Consider the following 14,375-nt stretch of genomic DNA (forward strand, 5'->3'; position numbering starts at 1 on the left):
CTTACTTACGTGAACTGAACAGTGTTTTTCGTTACGTACAATCGCCTCGTGGTGCCAATTTCGGAAAAACAGTGTTTATTAATCAGAACAGGAAAATATGACACATTGAAATGAATGATTATCGAAAAAATTGAGCGGCGCTGCATATAAAAAGCGAGCGGCCGAAAAATTACAAAAAGAACAAGAAGCGTTGCAAAAAACTCGTAAACTCGATTCTTTTTTCAAAGAAAAACAAATTGATGAGAAATGCGTTCATGACGCAAATGAAGAGTATTCTGAAAAACGAGGTGAGCTTTAAATATTATTATACCATTAAATGTATAATTCCTATGTTTTGTGTGCGTAAAATTACTAACTTTAATTAATGTATTATTAAATATATATTGTTTACAATTTAATTATGAGGTTATGTTTTCAGGTTCCAATGAATTGCGTCGAAATTCATTGAATGACTGTTCAAAATCGACTGAAAACAAAGGAGAACGATCGAGTTATAATCGGGAATATAATTCAGCAGAACGAGGTAAAAATTACACCTGTTTAATGTAGAGTAATAGTGAAAATGTTTGAATAGGTTTTTCTGTCCACGTGTAATTCCTGTTTTCGGGCTTATGTCAAAAATTATTATTTCGAATATTTACAGAGCGCGATAACGTGTGCGAAAGTTTGACAGAAAACAATTCAGAAACAACTGAGAAATACCGAGATAGTAACGAATCGTTACAAGATTCAGTAGCAGGTATATATTTCATAATTTTCTGATGATAATTTGTACATTTTAATAAAAGCAGATATTACATCAGTTGATATAAATTTACTGAAATTGCTTTTAATTCATGTTCTCAACAAAAAGGAGATACACGGAAAACATATATTGATTTGTATAACCTTTAAGAAAATCATAGAAAAATCCTCAAATTCATATTTGAATATTTTTGCAATAGATTTATTAGGTTTTTTTTAATCGTGAAAAACTTGAAATACTTTTCGAACAATGGAATTTTACGCAGAAAAAAGTTGGAATTTTTTATTGAGTTGAAACATTATTTATCTCTGGGTGGAATACTGGATATGTTTGATGACATCTGTGACATTAATCGAATTGTTAAAAATATCCATATTTGGTTTCAGATGATGACGTCATTCTGAACGATAATACATCAAAACATGCTTCCAATTATGAAAAAACTCGGAACACTACATCTGAAAAAAAAGATAGCATCCCTCTCAATGAAATTATCTTAAGTGACGATCCAGTCAAATGGGTGGTAAGTGATTTCGTTCGAGATCATGTAGCTGTACATGGATACAAACAAAATATGAACCTCAATTTTGAGAGTTCAAAAAGAAAATATGATGGAGTCTCAAGATATCTATCGCGAGGATTGTTGACAAGGAAACTTCGCAATGGAGAAGAAATATTTCGCTCTTGGCTCGTTTCTTCAGAATCGCAAGGTTCCGTTTTTTGTGTACCATGCCTTCTATTTGATCTTGATTGTTCTTTTAATGGAAGGAACGGTTTCAATGACTGGAAACACGCGGGTTCTAGTGTTTCTGATCATGAAAATTCTCGCTGCCATACAGAAAATGTCTTTAAGCTAAAGCAATTAGCTAACACTCAAAACAGAATCGATAGCAATTTAACTTCTCAATTTGAGGGGGAGATTTCCTATAGGAAAAGTGTTTTACGTAGAGTTGTTTCAGCTACAAAAACTTTAGCTTCGCGTGGTCTTGCGTTTCGGGGTAGCGATGAAACATTAGGCTCACCAGATAATGGCAACTTTCTAATGCTGATCGAATTTCTCGCGGAATTTGATCCTTTTATGAAGGATCACATCAGGAAGTTTGGCAACAAGGGCTCTGGTAGAACTAGTTATTTAACTAAAGCAACGTATGAAGAATTTCTTGCGTTGATGGCGGAAGCGTTGTCCAAAACTATAATTGAAGAAATTAAAAAAGCGAAATATTATGCAATAATAGTAGATTCAACACCTGATGTATCACACGTAGACCAACTTGCCTTCGTAATTAGATATGTCACTGACGATGGTGATCCGGTAGAACGTTTTTTGTTATTCGTTAAGAATCCCGGGCATAAGGGGCATGAATTGGCAGATGCAGTGGTTTCTACTTTGGAGGCTTTCGGCCTGAAAGTTATTGACTGCAGAGGTCAATCTTACGATAACGCCAGCAATTGTTATTAGAGTTATTAAGATATCTCCGTGGAAATGATTTGTCTTGTGTCTTTCCGAATGTTGAAATTGCTTATAGAATATTCATTACTATTGCTGTGACCAACTGTAGCGCAGAAAGGTCGTTTTCTTGTTTGAAAAGAATAAAAAACTATTTGCGCTCCACAATGAAAGAAGATCGCCTTAACAGCTTAGCAATTTTGTGTATCGAATCTGAGTTACTGCGTTCTTTAAACTTCGACAACTTAATCACCCAATTTGCCAATAAAAAAGTTCGGCGAGTATTTATCTAAGAAAAATATTGTTTCTCTGACAAAACTAAAAAAATGATGCTAGTTCCTGAGTATCTATTTTTTTATGGTGTAGAAAATATTCTTAAGAAATACAAACAGTGATCAAAAAATTTGTTGGATTTGTTTTGTTTATTATCGTTTACCATATACTACTGAAAATATTTTGAAGCAAAAGTTAAACAACAAGCGTTATTGTTCGCATTGGTTTTTATCAACAAAATTCGGAGCCAAAATAAAAAATGTGTGGGGGGGGGCAAGTTCACTACTGCCCAGGGGCGGCAAGAAGGATAAATACGGCCCTGGGGGGACCTACAGCTTAAGGTGGGTTCCGAACCACCATAACCTCAGTAAAGGTACATAGAAAAATTTCCACCTCGGAATTAATTAAAAAATTTAATTGATTGATTTAATTTGATTTAATTTAATTTGATTAAAAAATCACCTCGGACCTCTGAGGTGAAATCCGAGCGTCTAACCAACTGAGCCACCGAGGCTAATTATTTAGAGAGTATTATTATTGTCTTTTATGAAACTTTTACTCGGTTAAACCCGGTTATACATCATAGCCACGGACTATGTCAAGTGACTGATGAGATTAGAATTTTATAAGTTAATTTAAATAATTTAATACAATGCTTGAAACCTCCCGCGATGATGTTGTAGGTATACAATTACGAACGGCCACGAGCGTTGTAGGTGACAACAGTCACCTCTGGATGCTTTCTTAGAGCAACCATCTGTCACTCCACGGGTTTTTAGTCGCTCGCTTCCTGATGGTTAAGAAAGTTTCTTACAATGCGACAGGTATTTAATAAAATCGCCTCCTGAGCTGCTGCCAATACGCTACTGACTCCTAAATGTTCAATATGTTCAGTGCATCATCTATGAATACAGAACACCCTTTCTTAGCCAAATATTAGATGCCTCACTATCCACTTCATTTAGATCTAACATGTTGGGGTGTTCGCCATGGATGGCTTTCTGCCTCCATTGTATTTCTAATTCCTCCATGGATTCTGCTCTGATACTCAAAGCCCCATCTAAGGATAAATTTAAGGGTGTGTATTCACGCGGTTTTTTGACATCTACAACACCCCTACCCTCTAAATATCGTGGTGGAGCTACCCTTTCAACCGCTAAATTTCTGTGGTGCATTCACTGCTTCGTTATTTCTACGCGAACAATTCTGTTTGAATTTTCAAGGTCGGTGTTAGACCATTTTATGAGCTTGAAGGAGAACAGGGAAGGCATATGTGTTGATTGCCCTGATTTTGTTTGCCGGGTTGAGTAAACTCTTCATAATTAATCTAAGTCTCGTAGTGAAGGCAGTCGTTAGGCTTATCTTAACTATCGTATGTTTAATACCCTTAGATTCAAGAATACCCAGATATTTATATTATTCGCCTGCGGCCATTGCCTCGATGTCATTTTCGAACTCGTTCTCTTACTCTGCGGTCCCTAATTCCCCTCTGATTAAATGCACTGTTCTACATTTATCTAGTCCGAACTCCGTGTAGATATCATTGTAAAACTGCTTTGTGACATGAATCACTTGCTGCAGTTTCTGGGCTGAACTAGCGTACAGCTTTAGTTCATCCATGTAAATAAGATGGGTCACTTCTTGACCCTCCTCATTATCATGGATTCTGAACCCCTAAGACATACTGTTTAGTGTTTTGCTCAATGGATTCAACGCTAAACAGAACCATAGTGCGCTGAAGAAGTCTCCTTGGAATATACCCGTCGCATAGCGTATTGATCTAGTTATCCTTGATTGTCCATGATCAAAATACTTGATTCTTGTACCCCAGAGCCTCATCGCATGGCTTAGAAAGTGAATAATGCGTAGGCAGACTTTGTAAAGTTTTAAGACTTCACGCAAATAGTCATGCTTGACCGTTTGATGCGGCTTCGTCTAACTAATGTTCATTTTCGTCGTTTTTCCACGCCAAATCAACCTGTTGCTTAATCTCCGTTGCTCGGTCTTCTTTCTTTACTTTGCAGCAAATTTCGTCCTTAAATTGTATCCTTTTTTCATTTTCGTTTCAAACTTCACACTTTCGTAATAGAGACGCACCAATTCCTCTTTCATTGTGGAATCCCAATTAATGCTCTCCCACATCGGCGGACTGGATCTCTGAGCGAAGGATGGGAAGAATGTTTGGGGGCACTTTTTTAACAAACAAACAAAAAAAAAGGTGGACAGCAAATTATTTATTTTTTTTAGCCCCCCCCCCCTCCTGAACACACACAGCCGCATCGATTTCGATCGACAGCCACATCCATTTGTTTTAGAATTGTTTTCAAGAAAGCAGCTAAAATGATTGAAAAATTATAAGAATAGATTTAATTTAACTCGTGACAACAAAATTTTATTTGATTAATTTATTCAGTCGTAATCGTAGAATTAAAATTATTTGAAACTATAGAAGTCGACTGGGTTCAATTGCTCAGAATATAGTTAATTCTGATTTACTCAATTGCATTCAATAAAGCACTCAAAATGATTGAAAAATGATAAGAATTGGTTCAATTTAATTGAAGGAAAACTATTAAATTTCATTAATTTATTAAGTTTTAATCGTATAATTAAAATGATTTAAAACTATAGAAATTGAATGAGTTAAATTGCGCAAACTATAATTAATTTAAAATCTTTAATTGGTATTAATAACGCAATTACAATTATTGAAAAGTCAAAAATCGATTCAATATGATTGGTGAAAAATATGTTCAATTTCATTCATAATACAAAATTATTTAAAGCTATAGAAATAGATTGGTTTAAATTATGTAAAATGTAATTGATTCTCATTCTGACAATTATTTTTTATGATGTGCTTAAAGTTATTGAAAATTAATAGAATTTGATTGGATATATTTATAATTTTTTTTTTAATTTCATTCATTTTTATTAATTATTAAAATATAATTAAACTTTATTCAAAATTATTCATGTGAAGATAATTGAGATCCGAATCAATATTGAGCTATGCAATATTTATTGAATATATTTAAAAACAATGGAACTTCATTTATTTTTAATAAATTTTAATAATCCATTATTATTAGTTTATTCACAAAATATTGAGAGATCTGGAAAAATATTTAAATGTAAGTCTTGATTGTAAAAGATATATTTCGTTAATTTGAACATTTCAGACTTCAGCATTTAACTAGTAATTTTGTCAAATCCTGTCGAAATTTTCTCAAAACTTCACGCTTGCGAAATGCATCTGTAATATTATATTTATATTTACGCATATTAGGGATTATATTGCTCGCAATTAATAAAAATATGTCAATAAATGACAGAAACCTGTACAATCCGTTCTGGAAAATACTGTATGCTTTATCAATTAATAATCAGCTGATCCAGCAGTACACGCGCGCGATAATAAGATGTTCTAGAGGCGTCCAAGTGTCCTCAGGGGCGCCACACCAACAGGGGCGAAAGTGGGCGCCCACCCTGAGGGTCCACGCCAGTCCGCCGCTGCTCTCCCACGGTATTTCTGTCGAGATGTTTGGCTGCAAATAGCTAACGCTAGCCAAAGCATCCTCAGCAGACACAGTTGATGTTCCACTGCTTACCGTTTGTCGCAGATGTTCTTGCTGGCCAGCTGTTTGATTAGTGAGATCTGCCTCACCATCTCACAGCTCACCATCGCCAGCGTCCCGTATGCTGTGGCCCCCAGGTGTGGCTCCAGGGGCGCCCCGACGATCCTCGGGAAGCGACAAGCGTTTTAAAATCTTTAATATGCTTACTATTTGGCATGGGAAACCCTGTCAGTAACAATGCTACCGCCAACATTGCCGTCAAAGTCATGAGAGGAAAGCTCAAACCCTACCACGACATCAACGCGGAACACCTTCGGTAGGGGGGTTATTGAAAAAATTAATTGTTTTAAACAATTAATTTTTGTCATAGGCTTAAGATGGTTACTGTCCAACATGTCGAAGGCATTTTTGGTTAGAGTTGGATTTTTATTTTTTGATTATTTAACACGGGGCTGTCCCGGTATATATCATCAGTCACGGATAATAATAACATTATTATTATTATATCGCTTATAATCAGGGCACAGAACACCTCCCACTTTAGACATTATTTTGTCCATGAAACTCTTCAATTTCAGAAATGAACCTTTCTCTTATTTGAAGATGTTAGTAGAGACATTCTTGATTGTACTGCTTCTACAGTAGATCTATAAGTTACAACATTAGGTTGATTTTATACTCTATTTTTAATACAAAAAAAAGACAATTCTCTAAGGTATGCATCTAGTAATATATCTTAGCACTCGACACTTAAAAAGAGCATACATAATTACTGATCCTATCGCTATATAGCCTAAACGACTTAACCAATCTGAAGTAGTTTCACTCCAAACTTTCGGTTTTTTATGAGTGAACATATTAATAAGTATATTTTTGACATCGTTGAAAGTGAATTGTGCTTTTCTAAGTGCATCTATATCAAATTGCTTGGGCATTTGAACTAATTTCTTTTCTAGGTTATCTGAATTTCCTAAGTTATGATGAAAATAATAAGTTTTATAGAATATCCAAGAAGTTGGCAACGCCATTTTGTTTTTTCAAAAAAACAAAAGTTGTTCTGAATTGTGCTAGGTTTGTGCCCAATTTTGCCGCAAACTCTTTTTTTTAAGTCAAAATTTTAATCAGAAATCAAAAAAAAACTTTTTCTGGGCCAGTAACGCCATTTTGTTTTTTGGAAAAAATAAGAGTTGTGCTGAATTGTGCTAGGCTTGTGGTCCATCGTGCCGCAATTTTTTTTTCAAAATGAAAATTGGAGCTAAAATTCCAAAAAAGAATTTCCGGGCAAATTTCAAAGATCTGCTAATTTTGTTAGATTGTGCTCCGCGTGCAAAACAATTATAGCCCTACATACTTTTTACTCAGGCCAATATTTTACAATGAAATACTTGTTTCTTTTTCTTCAGAATAATTTTTGAAATCCAAAAATTTTTAAAATGCAAATTTAAAAAATCTGAAGTTTGTGCTGGATTGTGCTAGGCGTGAAAAATAATTGAGCACAAACCTAGCACAATTCAGCACAACTTTTTTTTTTTGAAAAAACAAAATGGCGTTGCCAACTTCTTAGACATTTTTATTGACGAGGATCGTTTTGTCATATTTAAGTTTTTCGAAAGTTTAAGTTTATCATGGTTGTTATATATTGCACAATCTTAGTCGGTAATTAATGTAGGAACTTTGATTAAAATTGATTTTATTTTATTGAGCAAATAAGGAGACTGTGACCAAGCTGTTTTTTCATACCTTCTCAGTAAACTTGCTTCACAAGTATTTGTTTAATAAATTCTCAAATTATGCTGATTTCTTTTACATATTAAATATCTATTTATTTTTTTACATTTGTTAATTGTCTCCTTATCAGTTTATATGTAACTTTCTTCAAATTCAATTATTAAGTCATGATCAGGAATTAGAAAAAGGGATACTTTAACAAACTTAATCGGAATTGGGATTATTCTTTGCACGGACCCTTCCTGATTTTCAATAATCGGAATATTAATAATGTAACTTAATAATCTGTTAACTACTGCTATTGATATTGAACTAACATTGAGCATTTTTTAGTAGTCTTCCTCGAAATGGTATTTTCTTCTATGTTGCATTTCAAATTCTTTTAATGTATTCTTCAATATTTCGAGTGTTAAAATCTGAGGATGTATGATTCCATACCTGCCATTATTGATAGCATCTATTGCATCTATTGCATCCTAATTGATTTCTTCAATTAGGATTGTTCTTCAAATTAATTTCATGTTAATGAAATTATCTTTAGTATTGGAATTCAGTTTTTCAGTTGTTTGAGATTGTAATGAAATTTTATCCTTTACTTCGCGGTCAGTATCCAGTACTATTTTAAGGATTTTCCATTGGTTATTTAAAACGGAAACCATTTGATCATTTTCGGTATATAATTTATCAAATTTTGAATATATTTGGTTTAAATCTGATTCAATCAGGATTCCAAAAAGTGTTTTAGAGATATTACCTATAAAAGTAGCTTATCCTCTTTTATGTCTTTGTTTTTCAAGTAACTTACATAAAATTGTAATTTTGTTTATTAACCTGTTACGTCTATGTTTTATAAATCTTATTTCTTTCTTCGCTGTATATTCATTGTCCCATGTCTGTTCAATAAAATTAATTTTTTGTTTTAAGGCTTGAAATCCGTTTTCAGTTGAGGTTAAATTTATTCCTATAATTAGTTTCCAATTCTCGTGATATAAATAAGCTTTACTAATTTACTCCATATGAATGTTCCCATAGATCTTTTGGAGGACGTAACTCGCCTGTGCCGTTGTTACCAGCGTCCATAGTAACAGAATCATTATTTTTCTGGAACATAAAATGGCATCACTTGGTTGATATGAAGTTGAAGGGTGTTGTGTTCAAATTTAATTTTTAAATTATTATTTGTTGTTATTTCTATAACAACTCTGGACCTTTCCAAATTGTGTCAACTTCTATTCTTTCTTTAGCTTTCCTAATGATGTTACCGTGTTTTAATTTTCATTTCCTTATTAAATCGGCATAAGTAAGAGTTGCTGATCTTGGTATTGCTGATGGTATATTGTGATCTCTTCCAAAGGTCAGCTCGAAAGGTGAGCAGCCTATTTGTGGTAATAATTAAACATACATATATTGTAATATCTCCAAAAGAGTGTCTAATCTACTATCGGCGAGAAAACTATAGGCATCTGCCTTTGAAGCTTAGCAACTCAGTCAAAAAAATGCTATCGCAACAAAAAAACAGTCATTTAAAAGCTGAAAGTGTTCTACGTTAATGAGCTTAAAGACGTTTATGTAAAAAAATTTGTGTGCTTAGCAAACTGAAAAATGTAAAAAAAAGTAAGGTTTTTTGGGTACATTTAAGAACAGTCAAGTTTAGAGCATTATTTCTTATACAAGGGGCGATGGAAAAAATTTGAAAAAATTCATGAGTATGAGGAAAACTGTTGTGAACCAGTTGAAGTTGAGAAATTTAAATAATAATCAAAATTGTTGCATAAAAGTACAAAAATGTGCAACTATATTATCTTCAGTTCTAATACAGATATTAAAGCGATTCAAACTGCAAACTATAATTGATAGGCTCTGTTTTTTCTTTCAATCAACCGGAAGGATGTGTTAGTCTTCTTTTTTGTGAAAATCGCGATATTTTTAGACATTTTTTTTGTTGGCAAACAAGTGACAGAAAGCAGGGGGGGGGGCCTTTTTTTTTACTGCCAACCGCTGGTGCCATTCTGCGGTCCCTAGTTTTGAATGCTTGGATGGCACCTGGCCATGGGTCAAAGAAAGGCACCAGTGGTCGGCAGAAAAAAAAAACGAGTCCTCCCTGCTTTCTGTCACTTGTTTTCCAACAAAAAAAATGTATAAAAATATCGCGATTTTTCTCCATCGCCCCTTGTATAAGAAATAATGCTCTAAACTTGACTGTTCTTAAATGTACCCAAAAAACCTTACTCTTTTTTACATTTTTCAGTCTGCTAAGCACAAAAATTTTTTTACATAAACGTCTTCAGCTCATTAACGTAGAACACTTGTAGCTTTGAAATGACTGTTGTTTTGTTGCGCTAGCATTTTTTTGCCCTAATATTGTCAATCCTCTAACTCTAAAGTCTGTTATTAATAATCCTAAGTAACATATCCAGTTTCCTCGTTATAATCAGGCATATCAGATTTTTGAACCTCTTTGAATAGTTTACTTTCTGCATTTGATTTAACCCTAACCGTATCGCTCGTTATAGGGGTTTCTTTCCATTCTAAAAATCCTTTGTATAAATGGTTGTCTTCTTTTTCCGCTTCTTCCTTTTCTTCTACTTTTTCTTCTTCTTCTGATGAAAGTTCTTTTGAAGGTTCTTTAATTTCCCTATCAGCTATTTTAATTTTTTACTTTTTTTACTCGATATGTCCTTAAGTTGTTAAAAACGCTGTAAATTTATTAGACTGTTCATCCATCGGTATTTAGTGGAATCCTGCGATCATATTAAAAGCTAAAAAGAATTTCGCTTGCCCTAAATGATCGAGTATGTCGTCTATTACTTAAAAAGGATATGCGTCTTGATCGGAGTCTTCATTGATTTGACGATAATCTACTACCATCCTAAGCTTGTTTCCCTTTTTAGGAACAATTCAGAATGGTGAATTGAAAGGTGATTGTGAGTGTCGTATTACTCCTTTATCTAATAACTTTCTTGTTTTTTTATAAAGTGAATTCTCTATGTTTCTCGGGTCATTCTTGCGCTCTTGAGGTTTATTTTTTTGCCTGAATTTAAAGTGATCTTATGCTCAGTTAACGTTGTACATGGTAGTGTACATGATAGTATCTAACGTGAAGATTTCATTATACTTAACTATAATCTTTTTTATTTCATCTCTAACTTGGTTTTTAATATGATATAATTTAGAATTTATCAATAGTTCGATTATTCTTTTTGATTCTCTTTCATTTACTTTTTTAGGATTTTAAATCTCATATTGTGATTGAATAAGCATTATTTTCTCATAGTTAATAACTTTTGGTAATTTTATAGGTTTATTCTTATAATTGAGGAATGGTAAAATTGTTTTTATATTATTTATTCGATAAATACCATAAGATCTTCCTTCTTGATTTTGGATCCATAGGTCTTGATTATTTTCTTCTGTTTTAATTTGACAAGCTAAACTTGAATTTTGTGAGATGTATTCCCCATCATTGTATAACGGTAGTTTTTTGTTTTCTAAAATTAATTATTCAGAAGTTAATGAATTTTTACCACATTTTTTAAAGAATGATTAACCAATTAAGGCTCGATATGCCTTGGTTTCAGTTGGCCTCTTTGTTATTCTCGTTCTTGACTTCTTCAAGTCGAATTTTCAATTTTTCAACCATATCTGAATAGGAAATTGCACTCTACATATTTTTGTTTTTTAAAAAAAGTTGATAACTTTGTTAGTTTTCGAGATAATCATGAAATTGTTACTTTTTGACAAAATTGAATATTATTATATTCTTGCGTTGCCCTCACTCTAAATCCTACAATAATAGGACTATCGTTTCGCTGACAAATTTAAAAAAAGTGAAACTTGTCGTTAACAAAAATTTGAGGAGGGTTCAAAGAAGATTTTCGGAAAACTGCAAGTAATTCTGACTTGTGGTTTACCAATAACACTTAAATAAAGACCTGACGCTCGACCGATGCACGTACGAGCTTTTTCTAAGAATGTGTCTAGCGGAGGCGAAGATCTTGCCTGTTGAAAAATAGATCGAATTTTCAATAAATATTTTTTTTGCTTATATCAATTTAATATTATTATTAATCCAAATCATTCATTCTTCCTGATTGTGTAACCAAATGATTCGGAATTGTTTTTTGTGAAATTATTATTTTGACCGCATCAACTAGATTTTCGCATCCGCTAGACACATCTTTAGAACAAGCTCGCAACGTGTATCAGTCGAGCGTCAGGTCGTTGTTTAATTTAATTTCTGCATTTCCATTGTTATATACCACGTACAAAAAAAAATCAAAGTAATTTTTTTAAGGAACAAAGAGGCCAGGGAGCACCATAAGCGTGTGTTCCGACGCAAGCCTAATGAGTTACAATAGTTTGAGTTAAAATTTATAACATTAAAATGTTACAAATTTACTTCTCAATCACAATTAGCCCTTACAAATTTTCTATCAATTCTTACGAACTAATCTTCTTCACTCACTATTTCTTTTATGTGAAAACCATAGAATCCTCGTTGTTACGTCTTTCCGTCTTAGGTCTGTTGCCTGGCACGGATCGATATTTCTCCTGGGCGTTGCCTGCCGCATTACACTGCGTTAATCGCTGCTTTCTCGTCGTAGCTTCTGCGTTGTATTGCTGCGTTGCTTTACCGTTTTCTCTTCCGCCTGATCAGTGACCCCTACTTTGCCATGCCAGGGCACTGAGCTTACGCTGGGTATGCGTAAGAGGAACACGGCGCGGCTTATTATTGTCATAGCAATCTTGCGAGCGCCTATTTATCTTTTTATGAAAAAGAATAAATGAAAAGCATATCTTTTCTATGTTATACATATTTAATGAATGTTACAAAATATTAGTATAAAATAATAGAAGACACCAAGGGATGAGTTCTGCATCTGAAACTGTAATTAACCTTTTATAATAAGATTATAATAAGATTTCTGAAACGAGATGTGGTCCAATACTATGACAGGGCTATGCCCGTGTGAATATAGTAGGAGACGCTGTAAATGACTGAGTTGCGCGCGCAACCCATTTCTCCTCTTCTGAATTTGAAAACTCGAAGGTGCACGATTGCCGGTCGGAGCACTTCGGCGATTCTATTTATATATCTATCTGCTAACTGCTTTGAAATAAATTCAGGAGATTGAGATTTTAATATTGCCAGATTTCGATGCTGGTGTTTCTCATGACTTGAATAGATCACGCGCCTCTTGATATGCTCATATTATCAGGTTATGTTATTTCATGTATAAAATATAAATATATACCAATATATACCATTTTTGGTTAAGAAATCATGTGTATTGTTAAAAGGTCGTCCTTCTTTGCAGAAATTAAATTGTTTTATGGAAAATTTATACTTTTTAATTAAAAATTACATTTTTCGGTGGAATTATCAACTATAAATATGTTTTGGTTGTAAAGTCGTTCTGTTGTAAATGCAACTATATTGTTAAAAATTAAAGTCATAATTTTTGGGTGGAAATACTCTTTTTGTTTTTAAAATTAAACAATCTCGTTGAAAGTTCATGTCTTTTGTTGGAAATTGACCTTGTTTAGTAGAAATTTAATCTTTTTGGTTGAAAATGTATCATTTTTGGTCAAAAATGCAATTGTTTGGTTAAAATATCAACTGTACATCTTCTTGGGTTTGAAAGTCGATTATTTCACTAAGAGTTGAACTACTTTGTAAAAAAAATACACTTTTTTAAAAAGTTTTTTTAATTATGGTCGAAAATTTAACGATTTGGTTGAAAGTTTAACTCTTTCATTGAAAACTCATATTTTCGCTTAAAAAATTCAACTTCTTGTAGATAATTCGTCTTTTTTACTTAAAAATTTAACAATTTTGTTGAAAATTCGTTTTTTTTTCTTGTTCAATTCAATTTGTTAGCACAGTTTTCATCTGGAAATTGTACTATTCCATTTTTGGTTGAAACTTTATCCTGTACATTTTATTAACTAAAACACCAATTATTTGATAGAAAATTAATTTATTTTTTTGAAAAGTAAACTTCTGGGTTGAAAATTGATTTATTGTGTTAATTCGATATTTTTCCTAAAATTAAAAAAACTGAAAACTCAACTGTTTTGTGAAAAATTTTTCTGTTTGGATGAGTTCAACAGTTTTTAATAAAAAACGTAAGCCTTTTTTTATGAAGATTCATAATTTTAAATGAAAATTCATCTCCTTCGTAAAAAATTTAAGGATTTGGTTGAAACTTCGTTTTTTTTAGTTGAAAATGAAACTGTTTTGTTACACCATTCGATTTTTAAAATTGTCAATTAGTAAATAAGACTTTTGAGTTTAGATTTATAAATAAAAATGTAAAAATTAATAATATACAACGACTTAAAATAAACCAATTCAATTTATAATTTAAAAAGTTTCCAATAAAAAAAAATTGTAATTAATCCATTTTTTTGATCAAAATGAACTATTCCGTTTAAAAATAAATTTACACTGTTTTGTAGAAAAATTATCTTTTTGGCTTTGAAATTCAACAATTTAAAAAAAAATTCTTATTGACTGAAAAGTCAACTCTTGTGTAAAATTAATATCTTTTTGGATGAGTTCAACAGTTTTTAATTAAAAATTAAAACTTTTTTTGTTGAA

The 14,375-nt window shown here is 32.5% G+C and overlaps 1 protein-coding gene across 1 annotated transcript in view; it reads left to right on the forward strand.

Annotated features, from left to right (window-relative positions):
- LOC117173630 overlaps positions 1-2,204 on the forward strand; it is a 13,282-nt gene extending 11,078 nt beyond the window's left edge. Inside the window, exons 2-4 of the mRNA XM_033362271.1 lie at positions 419-523; positions 644-739; positions 1,132-2,204. Coding sequence (XP_033218162.1) covers positions 419-523; positions 644-739; positions 1,132-2,204 — 1,274 coding nt within the window. The remainder of the gene's footprint in view (positions 1-418; positions 524-643; positions 740-1,131) is intronic.
- The last annotated feature ends 12,171 nt before the right edge of the window (positions 2,205-14,375 follow it).

Source organism: Belonocnema kinseyi, chromosome 5, assembly GCF_010883055.1.
Source record: "Belonocnema kinseyi isolate 2016_QV_RU_SX_M_011 chromosome 5, B_treatae_v1, whole genome shotgun sequence".
NCBI lineage: Eukaryota > Metazoa > Arthropoda > Insecta > Hymenoptera > Cynipidae > Belonocnema > Belonocnema kinseyi.